Source organism: Centropristis striata, chromosome 11 (assembly GCF_030273125.1).
Source record: "Centropristis striata isolate RG_2023a ecotype Rhode Island chromosome 11, C.striata_1.0, whole genome shotgun sequence".
Lineage (NCBI taxonomy): Eukaryota > Metazoa > Chordata > Actinopteri > Perciformes > Serranidae > Centropristis > Centropristis striata.
The window spans coordinates 37322213-37349586 of record NC_081527.1 but is presented as its reverse complement, the minus strand read 5'-3'; the positions used below and the strand labels follow the sequence as shown (position 1 = coordinate 37349586).

General features: G+C 36.0%; 1 protein-coding gene and 1 long non-coding RNA gene across 2 annotated transcripts in view; both read left to right on the top strand.

Annotated features, from left to right (window-relative positions):
- Positions 1-25169, top strand: part of LOC131979886 (xenotropic and polytropic retrovirus receptor 1 homolog) — a 45108-nt gene extending 19939 nt beyond the window's left edge. The window contains exons 2-16 of the mRNA XM_059343961.1: positions 1265-1316; positions 7217-7318; positions 9868-10091; positions 11641-11790; positions 12034-12117; positions 13448-13529; positions 14072-14161; positions 14294-14391; positions 15465-15644; positions 16967-17132; positions 17216-17410; positions 18478-18644; positions 20218-20357; positions 21404-21625; positions 23789-25169. Of these exons, the coding sequence (XP_059199944.1) occupies positions 1265-1316; positions 7217-7318; positions 9868-10091; positions 11641-11790; positions 12034-12117; positions 13448-13529; positions 14072-14161; positions 14294-14391; positions 15465-15644; positions 16967-17132; positions 17216-17410; positions 18478-18644; positions 20218-20357; positions 21404-21625; positions 23789-23843 (2007 nt within the window). The 3' untranslated portion in view covers positions 23844-25169. The remainder of the gene's footprint in view (positions 1-1264; positions 1317-7216; positions 7319-9867; positions 10092-11640; positions 11791-12033; positions 12118-13447; positions 13530-14071; positions 14162-14293; positions 14392-15464; positions 15645-16966; positions 17133-17215; positions 17411-18477; positions 18645-20217; positions 20358-21403; positions 21626-23788) is intronic.
- LOC131979915 (uncharacterized) overlaps positions 1-27374 on the top strand; it is an 86657-nt gene that overhangs the window by 38980 nt on the left and 20303 nt on the right. The window lies entirely within an intron of this gene.

The window sequence follows — 27374 nt, the reverse complement described above, 5'->3', positions numbered from 1 at the left end:
GTGCCTGTAAATCCTGAAGCCATCAGATTTTTTTTCCTTTCATATGAAACTACTGTAGAACAGCTATTCTCAACCTTGGGGTCGGGACCCCAACTGGGGTCGGGAGATGATTTCTGGGGGTCGCCAAATCATTTTGGAAGCCAGCGTGTGTTAATGTGTTTTAGTCTTTTGGTCACTTAATGTCTTTTTTTGGTCATTTTGTGTCTTTTTTTTTGGTCATTTTGTGTCTTTTTTTGATCATTTTGTTTCTTTTTTGGTCATTGTGTCTTTTTTTGATCATTTTGTAGTCAATTTGTGTCTCTTTTTGGTCATTTTGTTTCTTTTTTTGGTCGTTTTGTGTCTTTTTTTGTCATTTTGTTTCTTTTTTGGTCATTTTGTGTATTTTTTGGTCATTTTGTGTCTTTTTTAGGTAATTTTTTGTCTTTTTTTGATCATTTTGTTTCTTTTTTGGTCATTGTGTCTTTTTTGGTCATTTTGTTTCTTTTTTTGGTCGTTTTGTGTCTTTTTTTGTCATTTTGTTTCTTTTTTTGGTCATTTTGTGTATTTTTTGGTCATTTTGTTTCTTTTTTGGGTGATCTGAACTGTGTGTGTGAGATTGTGTTCAGTGAGTGGGGGTCGCGGACAACATGCATGTTAAATTGGGGGTCGCGACTCAAAAAGGTTGAGAACTACTGCTGTAGAAGATCTAAAGAATCCATTAGTGTCAACCATGCCATGCTATCCTGTCAGGACGGATGTGAAGTAACATACCATAGCTATGCTATTTTATTTTTTAGCAAGCTGTCCTCTGACCTCAACATATCTGAATGAAAATGGGCTCTTAAAATGTGTTCTTTTTGCCTTTGACAATGTAAAGTGGATGTACAGTTACTTTATTGTGAAGGGGTAAAGTAGTATGGTATTCAAGTTAAGTTATGTGTTCAGTAAAATTTAAGCATATTAGTGAATATTGGAACTTATCACAGTAATTGTGTACATTACAATTTGGAATTTTTAATCTATAATAGCACTAAATAAATTCTGCTTAATTCAATGACAACAAAAAATCCTTTGAGCTTGACACTTCACTGTATGTTATGACAAAACATTTATCCAGCGGGATATAAGGATACATCTACTGACATTATGTAACAGGGCGTACATTAATGGGACATAAGATAGCACAAACCTTTTTAACCTTGTGGGGACGTTTCACAAGATTTCAAATATCTCAATTGTTTGATATTTAACGAGTTGATCAATTATTCTTTCTTTGTGTCTGTAGGCTTTCAAAGAGATGCTCTATGCTGCTCAGGACCAGGCCCCATCTATTGAAGGTATTTATTACACACACACACACACACACACACACACACACACTAATAATAACAAGCCGTGTGGAGCTGCTGTTTGCATTAAAAACAGGAAGTTGCAATGCAAAAGCAAATAAGCAGGAACCCTATGAATGTGAACCAAAATTTGATCTGTTTTCTTTTCATGACTTAAAGGAACACACCAGTATTTTCACAGAAAATCCTTTGTGCTTACAACGTTTTCTGATCTCATGCAAGTGGAGTCGTCATTTTTAATGATGTGATTCTCGTACCTCCCACTTAATTTTAGTGCACTCTTAAATTAGCATGCAGTCATGAACTTGCTCAACTTAGCTAATGCATCATAATGAAACACACACTTTGTTTTGGTTATACTTATTTTAATTGAGAGCTTTTATAGTGTTAAAAAATGTGGAGTCATGGTTATTCATAATAAGTCATTGTCTTAACAAAAAACTAGGTTTGCTGAAAGTTTCCAAGGAGTCCTCTTCAGAATGACCCAAGCTCTTACCATGTCAAATGTGTAAAAACTGATTTTACTATCTCACTCCAAAATAAATAAGGTGGCCATCTGGCCACCTTAAAAAAGAAATTGAAGTTAAAAATTAGTTTTTTTATAAATGTGTTTTTTCATTCTGTGAAATGTGCATGTGACCTGTTATAACCTTGCCCCTCAAAGAATCAAAATCATGAACCGTTAATCACCGGAATTAATACGCAGAATTGGAATCCAACCCTTGTCTTGCACGATTTCCTCAAATGATAGTACAGTTAGTCAGTGGTTCCCTTTTTCTGTAAAGAAAAATATCCCACAAGTTTTCATTCAACAAAACTGTATGTTCTGTAACAGTGGTTTGCAAACTGGAAAATTAGCAAATATTTTTACTCTGTTTTATTTACGTTTTATACAACACCCCTTTTTTTTTTTTTTCAATCAGTGTGTTATATACACTATATATATTGCTGGCTGAAAAAACTTACTTAAAATGCCTTTAAGCATACAGTATGTTTCATTTTAGTGCAGCAAGTGAAACAGACAGCTCATATTAATGGCTTAGGGATAGGGTTAGGGTTGGAATGGCATTATGGTTTTCTATATCATCACTACCTTTTTAGAAACTATGATAATCAAAGTGTTACCGGCAAGAAGCTTTTGCACCAGAACCAATCAGTTAATGTTGTGGGCAGAATCATTTATAGATATTTATGGTCCTACTAACTTGAATGATGCCTGGACTTCTCTGCCATTACGAGGTTTTTGGTTTTGAGTGAAAAGTCTCAACGATTATCAAATAGATTGCCATTAAAGTTGGTACAGCCATTCATTTAGGATTAATTTAAACAACTTTGACTTTATCCTCTGACGATTCCTCCAGTGCCGTCACATGGTCAGGATTTTGATTACTTGCCAAAACATTCTCAACAGCCTCAGTTGTGTTTTGTATTAATTAGTTTAGAGTAGTTTGCAAACAGTGAACTGATGCACTCCAGGCCTAGTACATCCATGCAGGCAGGACAGTGATCCAAACACTTCAAAATCTACATAAATATGGTGCACTGGCTGCAAGGTTTTCACAAAATGACTAAAAAAAGACACAAAATGACCAAAAAAGAAACAAAATGACCAAAAAAGTCACAAATTGACCACAAAATTATCAAAAAAAGACACAAAATGACCAAAAAACACACAAATTGACCACAAAATGATCAAAAAAAGACACAACATGACCAAAAAACACACAAAATGACCAAAATAACCCCCAAAAAAAGACATTAAGTGACCAAAAAGACTAAAACATATTAACACATAAACACTTTAACACAGTGGAGACAGAGCTGACTTCCAAAATGATTGTGGCATACACATTTTTGAGAATAATTTAAGTATATAATAATATATGTTTTATTTCATTATAAGAATGTAGTGTTTCTTTCACCTATGTTACTTGAACTAAAGGTTAGATTTTTGTCAATATTTTGAATGAAATATCTTGAAGATAAACAATAAATCATTTTTCCGCTGTATATGGCTCTGTGTTATAAAGAAGTTGTGATTCAGAGGTTGTTCCATTCTCGTCTCCTGACTTTGAATAACTCCACCTGACTGTTTGTCCTCACACTGACTGTCATTGTGTTTATTTCTTCCCCTTTACTTCCCTTCATGGTCTTGGCTTCAGAGGCACATCTAACAACCAGCAGGATTAGTGATACAGTCGTCTGGAAGAGTCCTTCATTCAGCTGCTCTTCCCAACAAATTACTTTTAACAAATTAACTTACATACTGTTCAAGTACACTACCGGTCAAAAGTTTTAGAACACACCAACTTCCCAGTTTTTTATTGAAATTCAAGCAGTTCAAGTCAAATGAACAGCTTGAACCAAAACTGAAAAATAATGTACATGTCAGAATTATACAAGTAGGCCTTTTTCAGGGAACAAGAAATGGGTTAACAACTTAACTCTATGGAGTCTTGGGCTATTTTGTCCATTTTTGAATTCTTTTCATGTCTTTGTAAGTCATTTTGTGTCTTTTTTTGGTAATTTTGTGTCTTTTTTTAGTCATTTTGTGTCTTTTTTTGGTCATTTTGTGTCTTTTTTTAGTCCTTTAGTCCAACATAAAATGTGATTTCGAATCTTTTTTTTACTTTCAAAACACTATCATGCTCAATAAAGAATTTTAAATGTTGCAAATGAGACATTAAACTGCATCATTTTCAATTAAATTCTGGAAAAGTTGGTGTGTTCTAAAACTTTTGACCAGTAGTGTATGTGTGTTTCCTCCTTTAACCGTCAACAAACAAATTGTAGTTAAAAACCTATTGAACAACCAGCACAAGCAGACCAATCATTTCACTAATCCAAGAGAGGCTACATTGTTTTATCAATCCCACAAACCATCTATCTATTTACTTATCCTTTCATCTTGAACCAAGGCCTCCCTCATGATTGGCATGTCTATTTCTTTTCTTCACTCTCTCTTTTATACATAAAATAATTGTGTAACTTCAGTGTTTTCGCTACAGCATCAGTGAATGCTGGCACAACAATGGAAGACAGACTAATAACACAAATGTCTCATGTACAGTTTGGAAAGGACCACCTGCAGAAAATGTACAAATGTGCATCATGACATAATGAATACACAGGATTTTAAGCAGCATTTCCAGATCCAAAACAGAGTTAAAGATAAAAAAAAGACAAATAAAAGGGTAAAAAAGTCAAAAGTGAAGCTGGAGTGAACCATAGAAGTGCTGTTTTGGTAAAAAGAGTTAGTATACAAAAAAAGGCTTTACAATATTGTTTCATTAAGACTTTTGATTTACTCTAAATGACCATCTATGAATGTTCTTATCCTTTCATTACAAGATGAAAGGGTAAGTAGATTCATAGATGGTTTGGTGGGATTCATAAAACAATGTGACCTCTCTTGGATTAGTGAAAAGCTTGTTGTGTTTGACTGTGCTGGTTGCTAAATAGATAGATAGACTTTATTTATCCCAAGCTGGGAAATTACAGTGTAGCAGCAGCATTACACACAGAGACAAAAACAACACAATTAAATAAAAAGAACAACCTAGGCATACTTCAAGCTATAAAATATAAAAAATACAATAAAATGTAATGTAAAAATAAAAATAAAGTGTTTAAAGAAGGAGTATGTATTAAGGAGTAGAATAGAATTCCAGTGCAGAATAAATATGAATATACAGTATAAAAATGTTGGCGCTATGAAACAAATAAGGTGCAATGAACAGTGAGCATAAAAAAACACATAAAGTGCATAGACAGTATGTAATGAACCAGACTATTTGTTATTGTACAGTGTGATGGCATGTGGCAGGAAAGATTTTTTACATATAAACATAAATAGGTTTTAACTCCACTTTATTTGTAGATGGTCGCTCCCTCTAACTACTGTTCAACTGGAACAAAACACAAAACAAGCTCACCTGTGCAATGTCTGACTTTCAGGTGTGAATGTGTGTAACTGTGAAAGTAGAGCGAAAAAACATCAATTGTCAAATGTAAAGTATAGACTATTACTGAGAGACAGACATGTCATAATGATAATAATGATCATAATTATGATGACATGAGTCAAGACACGGAGAGAAAAGAGCAGAATAAGGTTGAATAAGAAAAAGAGAGAGAGAGACAGAGGGAAGTAGTGGTTGGGACACTCCAATTTAGTTAATTTGGTGTCTTGTCTAAAAGGAGCCAGTCTGAAAGTGAATCACCGAGTCTGCAGAGTCTGACTCAAAACCACCTGCCCGGCCTGTTGTTGGGTTGTTGTTGACGTGACAGAGTGTTCATGTTTGTGGTTGGACACAGGTTCTCTGTGACCATTTTTGATGGAAATTACAGGACTCCGTTCTGGAAAAACTATAAAAAAAACCATTTGACTCAATGGGAGGAACAGGCATTAAACCTTTTAACATGGTATTTGGGAGTAACAAGTAAATTTAGCATTGTTATCGACATAATTATCCAAAACAACACAAACCAGATGCTGTTATTCAACACAATGTTCTTGGAGACGATCCCAAACCTTAATGGAAAACTTCCTGTGCACTTTAAACAAAAAATTGTTTTTCTACATTTTTGTCTGTCTTATCTCTCTTATTTGTCTTATGATCTTTGATTTTTCACAGACCGCAAAAGGGTCTTGTGAATGGATGTCTGAACTTTGAAAGTGATTAATCAGTAATATAGACACTTTGTGGGGATAAAAGCATGGTGTTGAATGTATCTAAAATTGAGATGTTAATGGTTAACGTTTTAACTGTTAACCGACAAGAATTTTGACAGAATTAATACTATCAGTTAAAAAAACAAGCTACCAAGCTCCTTAATTTAGTAAACAAAAGTATGAGTTTGTTGGCCCAAATGTAAACCTACAACCCATTTCCAAAAAAAGTTTGGACGCTAAAAGGCCCAATAAGAATAAACGGGAGCAAGAGACAAAAAAAAATGAGTAGGCAATTTATTGAAAACTGCTTTTAAACTCAAACAGGCTGTTCATCCACTGATCAAAGTTTAAGACCATAGCCTTAAAAAGTCAAAATCTGTGCAGAACTCTGGCTTTCATGTAATTTTCTATCAGACATTTTACACTGTCATGATCTCCTGAAGGTAAAGGCAAAAAGGCTTTCCATCTTAGCAAGGGAGCACTGTTTTTTGTTTTTTTTAGCTATGGTCTTAAACTTTCAATCAGCTGATGAACAGCCTGTTTGAGTTTAAATGCAGTTCTATTACTGCATATATAATAATAGAGAGAGCACCACTCAAAACACACAAGCTTAGCAAAATTAGCACTCTAAAAAAAGTGCCATATGGCCAGGCGGCCTATTTAATATGTACCAACCAAATGAGGAAGCAGTCCTGTGGTGTGTGTGTGTGCGTTCAAAACAGAAAAATAAATTCTTCTCAAATAGAAGCTTTAAAGGTTCTGAGAACAATCATTTTAAGTGTTCCAGGTTTTGAGGTTAACAGTACGCCTTCTCCTGTTCTGTTTCCTCCTCCAAGTCTGCCCAAAGCCCATATCAGTCATAAAATGAAGGCTGAAAAAATCCAATTGTTCAAAGAAAATGACAGATTTCAGCTTGTGTTGACAGAGCTGGTTGCTGTTCCACTACTCCCCCTGCTGGTCACAGCAAGAAAGTACAAGGCTTTGCTGCACAAATCATGAACTTTTACATTTACACTCTCAATCCTTCGTCCTGACTTGTCCTTGTTCTAACTTTGCTGTTCTGTCTTTACCTTTTTCCCCCTCCTCTCTCTTGTTAATTTTCTATATACATCGAGGTGGATTAAGGTGGTTTATGCAGTGCTGGGTTGGCAAATATTCTTTACTTTGTTGTTGAAGGTTCAAAAATCTAACAATTATTATTATTTTCTTGCAGTCACAGATGAGGACACAGTTAAGAGGTACTATGCCAAGTTTGAGGAGAAGTTCTTCCAGACATGTGAAAAAGAACTGGCCAAGATCAACACCTTCTACTCAGGTAATGTATTGATGAGCAAATTCCCATACCACCCTCTTCAAGTCCAGTCTGCGTGCACATTTATTGTCGATACTCAGTATGGCCAGCCCCGACAGTCTCTCTTGTGCCATGGTGCTTCTCAGATAAGTCTTAATTAATTTAAGTTTTGAGAATGATCTTTCGGCGCTTGCGACAGTTACAGGTAGAGTGAGAAACAGTTTAATAGCCGTGGCAACATCAGGCACACTTGCTAATATGGAGTGGTGCTTTATGAATAGAGTGTGTGCCAAATCTTGAACTGAGCCACGCTCGATTTCTTTTATGGTGGACATGAATGCGGTTCTAAATGAAAGCACTTGTTCTGGAAAATCCGCAGACAAGTCATCTTTGTATTGGTCTGCTAAAGCACTTGCTGATTTATACAGTTCATCACTGGATTGTGACAAAAGTTCCTGTGGGCGTAAAAACCCAAACCTCCGTGGGAGCCACCTCCTGCATGCCCTGAAACCTGTGTGTCACCTGCACAATGGCAATGTCTAGAGCTGCGTAACATACTGACACTGTGAAGTGCTGCTCTGCTTCGATAGCCTTTCATCCTCGCAGAACTCACCAAAGTGTCTTTTGGTGCGCCTTGCGCGTTTTTGTGGAAATGAAGGCGGAATACCTCATGACTGGACAAGATTTTGCGCAGTTTCTTTAAGGTTTTGAAACTCCCCTCTGAGTGACACAAGGGTCTCAGATGCACCTGCTAGATATTTGCTTGCCTACAAAATATCATTGTTTTGTTTTTGGAGACTTCATGAAACAATAGTTTCCAGAATTTTACCCTGTATCACTGTTTTTATTTTAAATATTTGTTTTATTTTACGCTCAAAATACAGACAATATCATGACCTGAACCCTAAATGTTACGGTAAAAAAAAAAAAAAAAAAAGAAAAACGTTTTTTGTTTTACAGGCAGGGACGGGGCCCTATGGTATGGGGGGCCCCCCCGCCTCGCGGGGGCTGCAGGGGTATACTTTACGGCCCAGGGATGGGAATAGGGAACTCACTGTATCAACATATTTGCTAAAAACTACACTTGTACATTTTTGGAGATGTACGGGTTTCTTTTCTATCTCTGTGGGATAAAAAAAAACTGCCCAGGCATGTTAAGGCTTTGGATGACACACTTTCAACAGAAGAACTGTAGGGCCAAAATACATGTATGAGGCTTCATCTTCTAATTTCTGCAGTTGCTCATATCTAGAATCTATCGTTTTAATCTCTCTCTTTTTTTCTTCTCTCATATATGGTAATTTTGTGTCTTTTTTGGTAATTTTGTGTCTTTTTTTGATCATTTTGTGGTCAATTTGTGTATTTTTGGGTCATTTTGTTTCCTTTTTTTGGTCATTTTGTGTCTTTTTGGGTCATTTTGTTTCCTTTTTTTGGTCATTTTGTGTCTTTTTTTTAGTCATTTTGTTTCTTTTTTTGGTCATTTTGTGTCTTGTTTTTGGTCATTTTGTGTCTCTTTTGGTCATTTTGTGTCTTTTTTGGTCATTTTGTGTCTTTTCTGATCATTTTGTGGTCAATTTGTGTCATTTTGATCATTTTGTTTCCTTTTTTGGTCATTTTGTTTCTTTTTTGGGTGATCTGAACTGTGATACATGGCCAAAATACATGTATGAGGCTTCATCTTCTAATTTCTGCAGTTGCTCATATCTAGAATCTATCGTTTAAATCTCTCTCTCTTTTTTTCTTCTCTCATATATGGTCAATTTGTGTCATTTTTGATCATTTTGTTTCCTTTTTTGGTCATTTTGTTTCTTTTTTGGGTGATCTGAACTGTGATACATGGCCAAAATACATGTAGAAGGCTTCATCTTCTAATTTCTGCAGTTGCTCATATCTAGAATCTATCGTTTCAATCTCTCTTTTTTTCTTCTCTCATATATGGTAATTTTGTGTCTTTTTTGGTAATTTTGTGTCTTTTTTGTGTCTTTTTTTGATCATTTTGTGGTCAATTTGTGTCTTTTTGGGTCATTTTGTTTCCTTTTTATGGTAATTTTGTTTCTTTTTTGGGTCATTTTGTGTCTTGTTTTTGGTCATTTTGTTTCTTTTTTGGGTCATTTTGTGTCTTGTTTTTGGTCATTTTGTGTCTCTTTTGGTCTTTTTGTGTCTTTTTTGGGTCATTTTGTGTCTTTTTTTTAGTCATTTTGTGTCTTTTTGGGTCATTTTGTGTCTTGTTTTTGGTCATTTTGTGTCTCTTTTGGTCATTTTGTGTCTTTTTGGGTCATTTTCTGTCTTTTTTTGGTCATTTTCTGTCTTTTTTTTGGTAATTTTGTGTCTCTTTTGGTCATTTTGTGTCTTTTTTGGTCATTTAGTGTCTTTTTTGATCATTTTGTGGTCAATTTGTGTCATTTTTGATCATTTTGTTTCCTTTTTTGGTCATTTTGTTTCTTTTTTGGGTGATCTGAACTGTGATACATGGCCAAAATACATGTATGAGGCTTCATCTTCTAATTTCTGCAGTTGCTCATATCTTGAATCTATCGTTTAAATCTCTCTCTCTCTTTTTTTCTCCTCTCCAGAAAAGCTGGCTGAGGCTCAGCGACGATTTGCCACACTGCAGAATGAGCTGCAGTCCTCATTGGACGCCCAGAGGGAGAGCTGGGCTAACGGGCGGGGCCTGAGGAAGAGGAAGACAGTGTTTGCCCTGTCGCAGCAGGAGAGGTGCAAACACAGAAACATAAAGGACCTGCAGCTGGCCTTCTCAGAGTTCTACCTCAGCCTCATTCTGCTGCAGAACTACCAGGTGCATAGTCACACACTCACACTTCATTTCAGCATCGCACTCCGAAAAAAAGAAATGCAAAGATGATGTGACAGATTTTCATACCTTGATTTAATTGTCCCGTCTCCCCATGAATGAAGACCATTTATTTTATTGCATAGGATTATTTGAGGCAAGGCAAGTTTATTTGTATAGCACAATTCAACACAAGGTGATTCAAAGTGCTTTACATACACATTAAAAACAGCAAGAAACAATTGAAAACCGTAAAAACAGTCAATTAAAACAGGGAAATAGAAGGATAGGATAAAATAAGATACAGCAGGATAAAAAAGAGATAAAATAATAAGAAGCACAAGTCAAACATTGTGTAGTTAGTAGAGCAGATAAGTGTTAAAGTTAAGAGTACGCTGCAGTAAACTATAGTGTTTTTAGTCCTGATTTAAAGGAGAAATGTTCTATGATCAAAAGAAAAAAAAATCTAAATGGTCCCGAGATGGCCTAAAAGGCTTATTAGTATTTGTTGTCAAACCATGAACCCGTAAGTTATTTTCTTCACAAGTAGGGGTGTCAGGATTAACCGGTTTTGCAATAACTTCATCTGCATAACTGTAAGAATTGTATCCTGATTCCTGCATTGTTGCTAAGACAAACATTCCCTTAAATCAGCAGTGTGGGAGCATTTTGAATATCTACAACATGGCCAGGGAGTAGCTGTAGACCAGGGCTGTCAAACTCAAACACACAGTGGGCCAAAATTTAAAACTTGGACAAAGTCGCGGGCCAACATTGATATTTATTGAAAAAATTGACCTAAACAAGTTCAAACGAAACGGAACAAGCAAAGCTTGATATAACTTAATATTGCAAACATGCAAAATCGAATATCAAATAAAACAAACAAACACATCAATGGCATTCATTTCTTAAATAAAATTCAAATAAAAATCGTATGTCCCTTTATTTTATATGCGGCCTTCTTTAAATTTCAATTTAACAGTAATCTTTTTCCACAGGCTAAAAAAAGGGCCAGCTCTAAGTCATTTTTTGTCTTTTTGTGTCTTTTTTTGGTCATTTTGTGTCTTTTTTTAGTCATTTTGTGTCTTTTTTTTGGTCATTTTGTGTCTTTTTTTAGTCATTTTGTGTCTTTTTTTAGTCCTTTAGTCCAACATAAAATGTGATTTTGAATCTTTTTTTTTACTTTCAAAACACTATCATGCTCAATAAAGAATTTTAAATGTTGCAAATGTGCATTAATTTCAGAGTACACTGAGACATTAAACTGCATCATTTTCAATTAAATTCTGGAAAAGTTGGTGTGTTCTAAAACTTTTGACCAGTAGTGTATATTCAACTGAAAACTGTACAAATGTAATTTAATGTTAAAATGTGAGGCTATACTGCAGTGTGCATGTTGTCTGATTGACTAAATACTGCTGTAGCACATGCAGAGTCTGATGTCATATTAACATCATTTAAAATCTTTCATCAGCTGAGTTTAATCAGCTGGTTTCGACAGCTTTCATTCTTCTTTTATTCATCACCTTTCTCCCCTTTTCTTTCTCTGTAGAACCTGAACTTCACAGGTTTCAGGAAGATCCTGAAGAAGCATGACAAGATTTTGGAGACATCGAGGGGGGCCGACTGGAGGGTGGTCCATGTTGAAGTGGCTCCGTTTTACACATGCAAGAAAATCACACAGCTCATCTCTGAGACTGAGGTACACACACATATTTAAAGATATTCATATAAAGATGTTCAAATTCCTTTGTGCCTTGTTGACCTTGCTTAGTGCAGTATTGATAAACCAGGGTGTACAATAACTAATGTCAGTATTATTCTGATTATATTTCAAAAGTAAAAGTAAGGACAATTTTACGAGCCATCAGTATGACTCAATATTTTATCAATTACTACAAGTTAGGAAGAGATCACCCCTTAAAATTGTCTTTGTGTTTTTCAGGCTTTGGTCACAACAGAGTTGGAAGGAGGTGACAGGCAGAGAGCCATGAAGAGGCTGAGGGTTCCTCCCCTCGGAGCTGCACAGGTCAGACACACACACATTATTCATTCTTACAGTTGAAACCAGAAGTTTACATACACTATATAAAAAGACACATGCTTTTTTTCTCACTGTCTGACATGAAATCATTCAGTCATTTTTCCTGTTTTAGGTCCGTTAGGATTACCAAAATTATTTCTATTTGCTAAATGTCAGAATAATGAGAGAAGGATTTTTTAGACAATTTTTTATTACTTTCTTCAAAGTCAGAAGTTTACATACACTAACATTATTATGCCTTGAAACTATTTGGGAAAGCCCAGATGATGCTGTCATGTCTTTGGAAGCTTCTGATTGGTTTATTGACAACATTAGAGTTAATTGGAGACACACCTGTGGATGTATTTTAAGGCACACCTGAAACACACTGCTTCTTTGTGTGACATCATGGGAAAGTCAAAAGAAATCAACCAAGATATCAGGAAGAGAATTGTGGACTTGCACAAGTCTGGTTCATCCTTGGGTGATATTTCCAGATGCCTGAAGGTTCCACATTCATCTGTTCAAATAATTATACCCAAGTATAAACACCATGGGAATGTCCAGCCATCATAGCGCTCAGGAAGGAGACGGGCTCTGTGTCCCAGAGATGAACGTGCTTTGGTCCAAAATGTGCAAATCAACCCAAGAACAAAAGCAAAAGACCTTGTGAAAATGCTGGCTGAAGCTGGTAAAAGTGTGTCATTATCCAGTGAAACGAGTCCTGAGACATGGACTGAAAGGCCACTCTGCCAGGAAGAAGCCATTACTCCAAAAGAAACATAAAAAAGACAGATTACAGTTTTGTCAGACCAAAAATTAAGGTCTTTGTCCCTGTGTGCATTTCCAAAAGCGACTTACAATAAGTGCATTCAACCTGAAGGTACTAGACATAGACCATAGGAACCAATTAAGTACAGAACTTTAAGAGCCAACTGTCCTCGCTAAAGGAGTGCTATATGTTAAAGAAGAAAAGAAGAGAAAAGAATAGCAGAAAACCATAAATATAGCAGAAACCCACAGCAAACAGAAAAGCTGCAAACTGGAATCACTGACTCACTGTCAAGATGTTCGAGGCCATCCTGAAATACCCGGATCATCCACTACACAAAACCTTTATGGACCAAAAAAATGTCTCATTCTTCAATAATCTACAGAAGAGCTAACAGACTAACTGAATTTCCCCTTGGCGATAAATAAAGTATTTTTGATTTGATTTGATGTATGTCTTTTTATTTATATTTTATTTTTCATAAAATCTGCCGTTTTTGCCTTTGACTCTTGGTCAGATTGTCCTGCTCTGAGGGGTTGACTGTGTTTTTCTTTCTGCTTCCAGCCTGCTCCTGCTTGGACCACCTTTAGAGTCGGGCTTTACTGTGGAGTTTTCCTCGTCTTAATTGTTACTGTGGTCATTACAGGTAACACATACATACAATTCTCAAACAATTGTAACATAAATTGTGCATCTAAGAATATTGTAAGAACGTCTGAAATGTTTAATCATCTCGTGACTCAGTTTTCACTTTCTGGAAAATAACAGACAGCGTGTCCAGGCCAGAAATGTACAGTGGTTGCAGTATTTTGGCAAACATTGATCAGAAATGAGTCTGCATTTCATCGTTTGTTTGTTTTTTTAATCTTATAACCTACTTATCTATATTTTGCATTATGTATATTGTTTCATATTACTTAGGTAGACTGAAGGATTGTGTTTTTCTTTTAGTTTGGTCTGTGCAAATAATTAAAATTAAAATATCTTCTGTGCTTTGCAGTATCAAAATATGATGTAGGTAATATTGAAAAAAAAGCAGCTGTAAAAAGTGGCTTTAAAATCATTACAATGTACTATATCACCAAATGTCAACATTGTAAAATTAGCTCTGGTTTTGTACTTGTATCATTTTTCTCTTTCTGCCCATACATTGTACACTCTTTTTTTCATGTCTCTTCCTGTTACTAGGAGCTGTGGTGATCCGTAGTGCTGATGTTTGGCCTATGGTCAGGATCTACAGGGGAGGCTTCCTGTTAATAGAATTCCTTTTCCTGCTAGGTATAAACACACACACACACACACACACACACACACACGTAGCGTATCACAGCCATTAGCGTATCAATGCTAACTCAAAATTCTCTAAAAATGTACAGTCAGTTCTTTATCTGTTTTTTTTTTATTTTGCAGGCATCAACACCTACGGCTGGAGGCAGGCGGGGGTGAACCATGTCCTCATATTTGAACTCAACCCCAGAAACAACCTGTCACATCAACATCTGTTTGAGGTCTGAGCTTATGCATTCAAACATTCTGTCCAACAAACACAACACATCACTCAAAATGACAAATAATAACTCAATATAGAATAGAATAGGTCTTTATTTGTCATTGTCACATGTACAAACGAAATTCAAAGTGCTCTCCAGTAAGTGCAACATTTAAGAGTCTATAAAAATATACCGTATTTTCCGGACTATAAGTCGCTCCGGAGTACAAGTCGCACCAGCCATAAAATGCATAATAAAGAAGGAAAAAACATATATAAGTCGCACTGGAGTATAAGTCGCATTTTTGGGGGAAATTTATTTGATAAAATCCAACACCAAGAACAGACATGTCATCTTGAAAGGCAATTTAAAATAAAAATAGAATAGAGGCAACAACAGGCTGAATAATTGTACGGTATGCTTACGCTACATGACACAACTGAGAACGTGCCTGGTATGTTAACATAACATATTAAGAGTTATTCTGATAACTATAGCATAAATAACATGCTAAGAAGTTTACCAAACCATCCGTGTCACTCCAAATAACTAAAATCCAATGAAATCTTCATCCTCGGTGTCACTTTTAAACAACTCCGCTAACTCCGGAGGTAGAAGATGCGGCACTTCTTCTTCTACGTCGCTTACGTCAGACTCATCCTCATACTCGGCCTAGAGCGCCCTCTGGCGGTTTAGTGTGAAAATAACATGTGAAATGATATACTGGTAATAATGTGTTAATAATTTCACACATAAGTCGCTCCAGAGTATAAGTCGCACCCCCGGCCAAACTATGAAAAAAACTGCGACTTATAGTCCGGAAAATACGGTAAATATAAAAAGAAAAAAATATGTACAATTCAAAATACCCAGTTTAGACAAACACATAAACACACCCAGACATACATGCATAGTCGCACAGGAAAAAACAACAACAAACAAACAGCATGAACACACAGTCGAGACAAACAACAGCACAGAACCATGAGCATTTCTGTCAGTTGCTTTTTTACAAGTGTTTATAATCTGGATATTAATTCAGCCTCCCTGGATTTCAGATGCTGATGAATATTGTGTGTGATTGTGTGCAGATTGCAGGTCTGCTGGGCGTGTTGTGGTGTGTCAGCCTGCTGTCCTGCCTCTTCAGTGATAGCATCCTGGTACCGATGCAGGCTAACCCTCTAGCTCTCTACGGCCTCTTCCTCCTCTTCCTCATCAACCCCTTCAAGACCTGCTACTACAAGTCGCGCTTCTGGCTGCTCAAACTCCTGGTATTGTCACTCAATTACAAATTATTGTCTTTCTGTTGTTCCCATTAAGGTTCTGTCACCGCTGTTCATCTTTTTATTTTTTATTTTTTATTTTATTTTATTTTTTTATTTTTTATTTTTTATTTTTTATTATTTTTTATTTTTTTATTTATTTTTAATTTATTTTTATTTTATTTTTTTATTAACGAATAAACAAAGAAAAGAACATTGGATTACTTATTAGGAGCCACAATATAAAAACAAAACACTAAAACACAACAGACAACAAAGACTCAGAAACATATTTACAAATTAGACATAATGTACACACAAATAACATACAAAGAATAATATAAGGATAACCACAACAACAAAAATGAAAACAAGGATACACCAGTACAAAGCCACACGGCGAAAACAGACAAAAAAACAAACAAAAAAAAACAAACAAACATGAATTTAGCCCAAACAGAAATATAGAGAGACTGGTAATATACACAGATTCCAAGATAAAACGAGAATCATATGACTTGTTAATTAAATTCAAAGTAACCCTTGGACCACAGCGATAGCTTTAGACCAGTTGATTATGGTTTCAGGTGTAGCATTATTAATCCTGGCTGTTGACCTCTCAAGAAGACAGACATCAAAAAACAATAAAAGCCAGGTTCTCTTGACATTCGTGACAGGTTCAAACCAGTTCTTTATGAAGGTTTTCTTGGCTCGTGAAGCTGCTAATATTATTCTTTTCTGCTGAAATGAAACTAAAATGTTGGGATTAGATCCAATAAGATATAGAATAGGACATAAGGGAAAAACTTTATCTATAGTAGTGTTAGTAATATAATTTATATATTTCCAAAGAGGTTTGACAACTGAACAGGACCAAAACATGAACACCGCTGTTCATCTTTTCTGTGACTGTGTAGTATATTTGATGCAGCAAATTATGCTTATTGTCATTGACCAAGATGTTTTAGAGTGTTTGACTGTTTTAAAATATCCAGTATTTAACATTTTGGGGGGAAAGTTGCTCTATCATGCATTTAAGTTGAGGTATGGTTGAGCAACAGGCAGACAACTACAAGAAATAATACATATTGCTTTTTTGCTTATAAAAATCAATGAGATTGGGTTTGACCATTGGACCACAAATAATCAGCTTTTGGAATTGTTGGTAAATTGTTTTTTGATTTGATCATATAAAGTCACAACACACAGTGGCTTGCAAAAGTATTATCCTTTATTATGAGTGAATGACGGATCCTACTAATGATTGTTCAGGATTCTGAAGAGAAAGCTCTAATAACTCCCTCTGTCCTCTCCATTCCTTTCTTCCACAGTTCCGAGTGGTGACCGCTCCTTTCCACCGTGTTGGCTTCGCAGACTTCTGGCTGGCTGACCAGTTAAACTCTCTGGGAGTGGTTCTGATGGATCTGGAGTACATGATCTGTTTCTACAGTTTTGAACTAGACTGGAAAAAACACGATGGACTGATAAGCAGTGAAGGTGAGACTGAACAATTAAAAGCTATAAGATGAATATCTAGAGATGATCCAGACCACGTTATGACCACCCTCCATTCTCTGCAGGTAAAGATGTGTGTAACTCCTACTCCTATGGCGTCCGTGCGGTGATCCAGTGTCTTCCTGCTTGGTTCCGGTTCGTCCAGTGTCTGAGACGTTACCGGGACACCAAACGAGCCTTCCCTCACCTGGTCAACGCTGGGAAATACTCCACTTCCTTCTTTGTTGTCACATTTGCTGCTCTTTACAGCACGCATAAAGGTAGAATGAGAATTTCTGCACACATATTTATAATATTCAATGCACAGACCTATATATATATTCTCAATTTTGAAAGATGTCTATTTGCCTGATCTTCTCCTGCTTCACTGTTTTCTTTCCCTTCTTGTTTTCCTCTTGCAACAACAATACAATAATAATAATAATGCATCAACAGGAGTCAGCCCTAGTGACTCCTGCACTGATAAGGCCGCCAAGCACTCTATAAAAATGCCACAACATATTTGAAAAGGGGTGGGAAGAAGTAAAAACTTGTTCAATCCCACCCCACTTCATTAAACAATATTAACAGGTCAGAAATCAAAATCGAAACTCAAACTCAAAACTACCTGTTTCCTTCAGACTCATTTCTCATTTTCATGACATCAATTCTGTGTATCAACACTTGCATATCTGTACACCATACCGATACACATAGATGCACACAAACATACCAATACATTTCCTGTATGGAACCCAAAGGCTCTTTGTTAACGCCCATAGATCAGCTATTCTCAACCTTGGGGTTGGGACCCCAGTTGGGGTCGCGAGATGATTTCTGGGGGTCGCAAAATCATTTTGGAAGTCAGCTCTGTCTCCACTGTGTTAAAGTGTTCATGTGTTTATGTGTTTTTGGTCACTTAATGTCTTTTTTTTGTCATTTTGTGTTTTTTTTTGTCATTTTGTGGTTTTTTTTGTCATTTTGTGTCTTTTTTTTTGTCATTTTGTGTCTTTTTTTGATCATTTTGTGGTCAATTTGTGTCTTTTTTGGTCATTTTGTGTCCTTCTTTTGGTCATTTTGTGTCTTTTTTTGGTCATTTTGTGTCTTTTTGGTCATTTTGTTTCTTTTTTGGGTGATCTGAACTGTGCGTGTGAGATTGTGTTCAGTGAGCGGGGGTCACGGACAACATGCATGTTAAATTGGGGGTCACGACTCAAAAAGGTTGAGAACTACTGTTATAAAGTGTTACCCACATCTCTTATCCACCCATCCATGACATAGAAATAAAAAACATTTATGATTAAAGATTCATTTTTAGTGTATAAATCTGTCTTTTTTCCCTCCTCAGCTGAAGCCCATGCTGACGCCCACATCTTCCTCTACTTGTACATCGCCTGTTTGGTGGTCAGCTCGTGTTATACACTGATCTGGGATCTGAAAATGGACTGGGGCCTGTTTGACCGCAACGCAGGAGAGAATACCTTCCTGAGAGAAGAGATAGTTTACCCACATAAGGTCTTTCTCCACACAGGAACAATCCTGATACAGCAGGGGTGTCAAACTCTGAGGCAATACCAAATTATTATCTTATTATTGTACTATAAAAGCTGACCCGCCGGTATTATACGGCGCATTTACAGCTAATACTACAAATCCCACAATGCCCTGCTGTTGTTTTGGCGCCTCAATCAGGACAGGAACCAGAAACGCTCTCCTCTAAATAATAATAATAATAATAATAATACATTTTATTTGGAGGCGCCTTCTTGGCACTCAAGGACACCGTACAAAAAAAGAGAGAAAAGATTCAGCAATAAAATACAATAAAACACACAGAATTAATAACAATACAATACAAAAGATAGATTGGACAGGGTAATTGTGATCAGAGGGAATAAGCAGTTTTAAACACATGTGTTTTGAGTTGTGATGTGACAGTCGTCATAGCAACCTCAAGCTAGAGCTGTCTCCGAGCTACCCCTTCCCAAAAATGGAGAAAAGAAAGGCAGAATTTATTAACCTGTTGAAAAAGTTTATTTTGATATTTAAATCAGAAGGATGCAAATAGAAAAGAGGCATACGATTTTTGACACATTGTGACATTAATAGTGCTGTTTAACAATAAATTATTTTTTTAGATTTGTTTTTAACTAACAAAATAATATTAAATCAATAATAAATAAAAACAAATAACCATCTGCCCTTTTTTGTTTTCATCTCCACAACATATATCAAACTTGTGACTTTAATAGTGCTGTTAGACAACAAATTCCATTTCAGATTTGTTTTTAAGTAACAAAATAGTAATAAATCGGTAATAAATACATATAAATAACACTGCCTTATTGGATGGCTTCACCGTGGGTTCTTATGGGTTAATGTTAAAGCAAAACATGTTTGGTATATATTAAAAGGTTTATTTGTTCAAGACACAAAATGACCAAAAAAAGGAAACAAAATGACCAAAAAAGACACAAATTGACCACAAAATGATCAAAAAAGACACAAATTGACCACAAAATGATCAAAAAAGACACAAAATGACCAAAAAAAAAGACACAAAATGACCAAAAAAAGACACAAAATGACCAAAAAAGACACAAAATGACCAAAAAAAGACACAAAATGACCAAAAAAGACACAAAATGACCAAAAAAAGACACAAAATGACCCAAAAAAGACACAGAATGACCAAAAAAAGGAAACAAAATGACCAAAAAAAGACACAAATTGACCACAAAATTATCAAAAAAGACATAAAATGTCCTAAAAAGACACAAAATTAACAAAAAAAGACTTGATGTGTTTTGTATTTGAAATTTGATTTTGCATGTCTGCACTATTTAGTTATATATTGTATGTTTATAAGCGTTGCTGGTTCCATATTTAATGTTAAAGCAAAACATGTTTGGTATATATTAAAAGGTTTATTTGTTCAATGTTGGCCCGCGATTTTATTCAAGTTTTAAATTTTGGCCCGTTGTGTATTTGAGTTTGACACCCCTGTGATACAGTAATTTGATCCTTTCAAAATAAGAGCCTGATGAACTGTCATGTGATGACGTCCCTGTTCTCTCTTTCCCTACAGGCTTATTACTACAGCGCCATCGTGGAGGATGTGCTGTTGCGTTTTTCATGGACTTTAACCGTCTCCCTCAGCACCGTGTCTGGACTTCATGGCATCTCTGACATACTGGCGACAATACTGGCCCCAATGGAGGTCTTTAGGTACACACAGTCTTTCTATCTAATGACTTTTCTCTCTTTTGCGTTTTCTTATCCCACTTATTTTCTTCCTCCCCGTATTCCTGTATGGTTAATATTAAAATGAATATTTTCACTGATCCATTAGTCTATAAAATGTTGGAAATAGTTTCCAAGTGTCCAAGGGGACCGAGTTGCTTATTTTGTCTGCTTAACCCTTTATCAGGCAAAGAACTATATTTGGTAACTTCAGGTACACACAAGCACTTTTACTATGGTTAAGACAACAAATATAGCCACAAATAGATATGACTAAACTTTAACAAACCTTGTGTCCTGTCAGCCACTATAGAAGCATTTTTCATACTTTATATCAACTTTATATGAATTACTACGCACTCGTTATTATTTACCGTTCGTTTTTCATTTAACCGTTCCACCTGTTATTTCCTGTCACTACCTTTCAAAATTAAAGCACCCGTTTCACACTGGACAGCACCTTTTCAAAATAAAAGCATCACAACATCGTAAAACACCTTGAAAATGTACAAACATGAAAAACAAGCTATATAATACAAAAACATAAATAGGAACCTTGCTAAAGGTCATTTACAGTTTAAAATAAATGTTAAAGTGATATAGTGATTGGAGTATTTACTACTTTTTACTGCTATATTTGATTTACTCCACATTAACAGTCTCATCATAACATGTGTTCCTATCAGTAGCAGCTCAAAACCAGATAATTTACTGTATTTTATAAAGCGATTACATTAATATTGAGCAGAATTTAGTTCAGAGTTTTGGTCCGGCCCCTGCAACCTTCGTGGTATTGGTCATGTGGCCCCTTGGGGAAATTAATTGCCCACCCCTGATCTAAGTCCTCACCCATGCCCCGACTTGGAAGAACACATTTTTGACTGCTGACTCAGTATGTTATGGTGATTAGCTGATTTGAGGATTTGGACCATTGTTATTCACTATCGTTAATATATATATATATATATATATATATTTAATATGTGAACCGTAAATCAAACTGGTCACTGACTTAGTGTTTGTTCTTCCAGACGTTTTGTGTGGAACTTCTTCCGGTTAGAGAACGAACACCTGAATAACTGTGGTGAGTTCCGAGCGGTCAGAGACATCAGTGTGGCTCCGCTCAACGCTGACGACCAGACGCTGCTGGAGCAGATGATGGACCAGGAGGACGGGGTCAGGAACCGCCAGGGCAAGAAGAGCTGGAAGAGGAGCTACAGCATGAGCCTCCGCAGACCACGCCTGGCCTCACAGTGAGTCTCTACAGGAGCACATGTCAACCTGATACAGGAACAGATGACCACATTTAGCAAACAAGTGTAGAAATCAGCGTATATTTTATCTTACGACAGGGTTCACGTGGGATTTATCAAACGTTCCTATCTCTCCAATCACAGAGTATAAATGATCGGCTGTTGATAAATATGGCGGCTTGAAACAAGCCTCATTTAAATATCTACACTACTGGTCAAAAGTTTTAGGACACACCAACTTTTCCAGAATTGAATTGAAAATGATGCAGTTTAATGTCTCAGTGTACTCTAAAATTCTTTATTGAGCATGATAGTGTTTTGAAAATTAAAAAAAAGATTCAAAATCACATTTTATGTTGGACTAAAGGACTAAAAAAAGACACAAAATGACAAAAAAAGACACCAAAAGACACAAAATGACAAAAAAAAGACACAAAATGACACAAAATGACTAAAAAAAGACACATAATGACCAAAAAAAGACACAAAATGACAATAAAAGACACCAAAAGACACAAAATGACTAAAAAAAGACACAAAATGACACAAAATGACTAAAAAAAGACACAAAATGACCAAAAAAAGACACAAAATGACAATAAAAGACACCAAAAGACACAAAATGACTAAAAAAAGACACAAAATGACTAAAAAAAGACACAAAATGACCAAAAAAAGACACAAAATGACTGACAAAGACATGAAAAGAATTCAAAAATGGACAAAATAGCCCAAGACTCCATAGAGTTAAGTTGTTAACCCATTTCTTGTTCCCTGAAAAAGGCCTACTTGTATAATTCTGAAATGTACATTATTTTCCAGTTTTGGTTAAGCTTACCTTTTTTTATTTACCTCTGGCAGTTCACCACTTACCTTTGGACCCTTTCAAGCTGTTCATTTGACTTGAACTGCTTGAATTTCAATAAAAAAATGGAAAAATTGGGGTGTTCTAAAACTTTTGACCGGTAGTGTATATATTAAATATCAGCAAGATAGCTTACATGTTGTCTACTTCCATTATTTTTGGACACAGCGATCATTATTCCCTGAGCTGATGATAAAAGTAGTGAACGAGTGAGCCATGATGCTCCTTCCTCATTTCTGTTGAAAGACGTAGTTGTTCCTGTGTAGCTGTTAAATAATAGATTAGCATGATATCCCTCCGGTTCATAGACTCATATATTGCTCTGTAATAGAAGATGTGTGTGAACTTAATAAACTAAACTAAAACACTGTAGCTTTTTTGTAAATGTGGAAGTGCTTATAAATATTTTTTTTTCCAAAATGAGTCTACAGTAGAGTCCAGAAGAGACGGTGAGGCAAAACGTTCTCTTTGCACCAATCAACATGCCAACTTGTGCTGTCACCCTACAGTTTTCACCTATACATCAGCTATTCTCAACCTTGGGGTCGGGACCCCAATTGGGGTCGCGAGATGATTTCTGGGGGTCGCCAAATCATTTTGGAAGTCAGCTCTGTCTCCACTGTGTTAAAGTGTTCATGTGTTAATGTGTTTTAGTCTTTTTGGTCACTTAATGTCTTTTTTTTGTCATTTTGTGTTGTTTTTTTGTCATTTTTTGTCTTTTTTTGGTAATTTTGTTTCCTTTTTTTTGGTCATTTTGTGTCTTTTTTGGTATTTTTCTTTTCTTTTTTGGGTCATTTAGTGTCTTTTTTTGGTCATTTGGTGTCTTTTGGTCATTTTGTGTCTTTTTGTCATTTTGAATCTTTTTTGGTCATTTTGTGTCTTTTTTTGATCATTTTCTGGTCAATTTGTGTCTTTTTTTGTAATTTTGTTTCTTTTTTTGTCATTTTGTGTCTTTTTGGTTTTTTACTTTTCTTTTTTTGGGTCATTTGGTGTCTTTTGGTCATTTTGTGTCTTTTTTTTGGTCATTTTGTGTCTTTTTGGTAATTTTGTGTCTTTTTTTGGTAATTTGGTGTCTTTTTTTGGTCATTTTGTGTCTTTTTTTGGTCATTTTGGTCCCTTTTTTTGTTCATTTTGTTTCTTTTTTGGGTGATCTGAACTGTGCGTGTGATATTCTGTCCAGTGAGCGGGGGTCGCGGACAACATGCATGTTAAATTGGGGGTCGCGACTCAAAAAGGTTGAGAACTACTGCTCTACATAGTCCGTACTGTAAACACTTTCTTTCTTCTCCTCATTCCAGGTCCAAGACCCGTGACACCAAGGTTTTGATAGAGGACACCGACGATGACTCCTGACATCAGGCCACGCCCCTCGCCTGGGTCCAGAATCTATTCAAAGGAGGAAACTCCACCTCCTAACCGAGAAATCACCCAGCGAGTCGGGCGTCCGTTGAACTATTAGCAAAGCGCGGGTTCAAACTCTCATGCCTATGTAATCCTTTCTCCAATACTTGAGCCTCTTCATGGCTTCACAATGATTTGAAGTATTTCGAGCGAGGAAATTTCCACCTCATGAACAAACAACCCAGCACCATGGCCATCAGACTTCTACTCCCACCTTCAGTAATAATAACCAGGGGTGGGCTTATAACTTAAACTCTACTTGTGGGTCATGCACAGCCACCCAGAGGAGGTGGTCTCTTAAACTGCTCCCACTCCTCAGCCATTGCTTAGGCTCTCCTAAAAGCCTCGGCCTAGCATGAAAACGCAGCTTAAAGGAATGCAAGCAGCTCACCTTAGCAGGACCTTAGCGTCCCTGCTCTCCATCGGTGCCACGCAGCTTCCACACAAGGAGAAACGGCGGGAAACTTCAAACCAAAAGGATTTCTCCCCACCTTTTAGCTATTCGTCTCAACCGAAACCGCACCTCAACTTGTAATTTGGACCTCAGAATAAGTTAAAAACTTGCTTAAATCTGCCTTTTACCCAGAGGATAAGAAGGTTTAAGAGGCCTTGTGACCTTCTTTCTCCCCGACAACAGACGATGCTGACGAACATTTGGTAACACCAACCAGTCACTGGCTTTGACTCCTTGACTCCTTGACTCCTTGACTCCTCTGCTCTTCAGCTTGCCCCCTTCAAATCATCACAGAGCTGCCTACCTGCACCTTACACGCTTTAGAAAAATACACACACACACACACACACACTGAAACATGCACTTTGTAGGAGTGAACTGGAGTGGAATGCCTCTTGTGTGTTCACACACAAACAGTGATTTAATACTTTTTATTGTTCATGGATGTTTCAACATTTAACCATACATTTTTGAGACCCTGGGGAATAAGAACACACTCAAGTAAGTGATTATTTATGACCGTGGTTGTAAATATGAAATGGACCAAAGTAGGAGATGGTGTGAAAATATTCCGAAAATATTAAAATACTTCAGACAGACTGCATGGACCAGCAGCTGGAATGACGCTACTTTTGATTCCGAAAAAAAGAAGAAGATCACCATAAATCATAATCGATAACTCTGTCATGTGGAAAAAAATCTACTGGAACTGGTTTTACTGAATGTATGCCAAATGATGTATGAATGAATGGGAGAGATCACCAGTCAACCCATGCAGGCTGACACGTTTTTTTTAAATTAAAAACAAGATGAGTTCCAAGAAATTTTAATTTGTCAACTAAAATCTTGATTGAAGACTGATTGAAACAGTAAAGTGGTTCATTGTGATGAAAAGGGGAGTTCACCTGTCTGTCACATTAAACATGAGATACATGCTCAGGATCCATAAACACTCCAGTTTGCACTTATAGAAACACTTCAATAAATAACATGTTTGTTTTTTTTACTATATTTGTGCTGTTTGTTCAGTACAACAGTATGTAATCGGACTCTTCAACACATTCTTTAAGTCTTTTATTACCTCAGTAGCAGAGAGATGTAGGGCTTTATTATAGTCTAGACGGAATTGTCCCAAAAAGTGAAAGTGAGGAGCATTTATGGGTACAAGTCAGGAACCGGCCTACTTTACTTATTTCAAGGGTGCTGCATAAAAAAAAAATGGTTCCCAAGCGAAATTTTGAGTTTTTGACCTTCTAATTTGCATATCAAAATGGCGGCCGTTGGTCGTTGGACCATTTCCCCTTAGTTTTTTTGTAAGTAGGCAATCAAAGATGAGGAAATTAAGTTTCTAGATCTATAGTCTAGAGTCAAAGCAAGGATATAGTGGAGGCTCAGTGTCTTTTTTATGTATATTTATATATATGCAAAATACCAACTTTTAAGGTGAAATTAAGCATTATTTGTGTGTTTTTTTTTAAGGCCGACATAAATATTCAATCAATATCACTTTTAAATGTTCCAGTTGGTATTTTGCATATATATATATACATAAAAAAGACACTGAGCCTCCACTATATCCTTGCTCTGACCCTAGACTATAGATCCAGAAACTTAATTTCCTCATCTTTGATTGCCTACTTACAAAAAAACTAAGGGGAAATGGTCCAATGACTGAGCAAGATGGGCAATTTGGTGGCCATTTGATACAAATTAGAAGGTCAAAAACTCAAAATTTCGCTTGGGAACCATTTTTTTTGGACTCAGCACCCTTGAGATATGTAAGGTAGGCCGGTTCCTGACTTGTACCCATAAATGCTCCTCACTTCTTATAGAAGGCCTTTATTCTGAAATCCGTCTAGACTATTTGGAACAGATTGATATTCGAGCCATTTTATTGTAGTGAGACCATTTCATGAAAGTTGAGCTCAGTGATTTAAAATGAGCTGCTGTGACCTCCAGGATAATCAGCCTCTCGACACTTTACAACCACCAACTAGACACCTAGAGCATTCAAAAGATGTTTTTCATACCAAATCACAGCCTTATTTTTTTTTTTGGTTTTCAGTTCTTGGTGTCTTAATGTGGCATGTTGGACGGATTTTTTAACATTTTTTTTAACCAATTTTATCAATTCTCAAATGGTCGAAAATTGATAAATGTATTTTTATTTATTTTTATTATTATTATTATTATTTTTTAAACATTTGTTTATTGATTTTTCAGTGACATAACAAAATCAAGAGATGGCAATACGAGAGTCAAAACAGTGTCAAGTGTAACAAGTAAAATAATAATAATAATAAAAATAATACATAAAATAAAATGAAATCAGATAAGGAATAACTAATAGTAAGAAGAATTACCAAAAAATAAATAAATAAATAATTAAATAAATAAAAATGGAAGCGAACAACAAATACACAGAACAAAACAAAAACACAAATAGGTCACCCACTGCTAAATAAAAGTCTAATAATAAATAAAAAACATTCCCAGCATGCTACAAAATCACACAAGAAAAACTCACGAAAATTGATAAACTTATAAGACATAATTGAGTCTCATAATCATATAGTTCCATCATAATGTTCTAGCTCTAATAAATAAATCAGTATAATGTACATAATGTCACACTCCTCATGCTGCTGTGGTTCCTCTTCTCTAACACAAATACTCTTTTCTTTCACTTATTAATTCCAGTTTTTTGATTTCGCATTTTTCCAAATTGCTGTTTACCTCCCATCAATGAAACTTCCTGCAGAAATGCTTTAAGTGTGGAAAGATCTACCAGAAATGTTTCTTTGACGGCAGCTCAACGTTGATCAGAGCAGCAGAGCAGACTTAGTTATGTGGAAATGTACATTTTGCTTAATACACTATGTGAGCGCCATTGTTGTTGGCTACAGGTCATTTCATCCCTCTTAACCCTTTATCAGGCAAAGAACTATATTTGGTAACTTCAGGTAATATTTCGAGAACAAAGTTGCAAATTTACTAGATTAAAGTGGCAAAACTACAAGAAAAAAAGT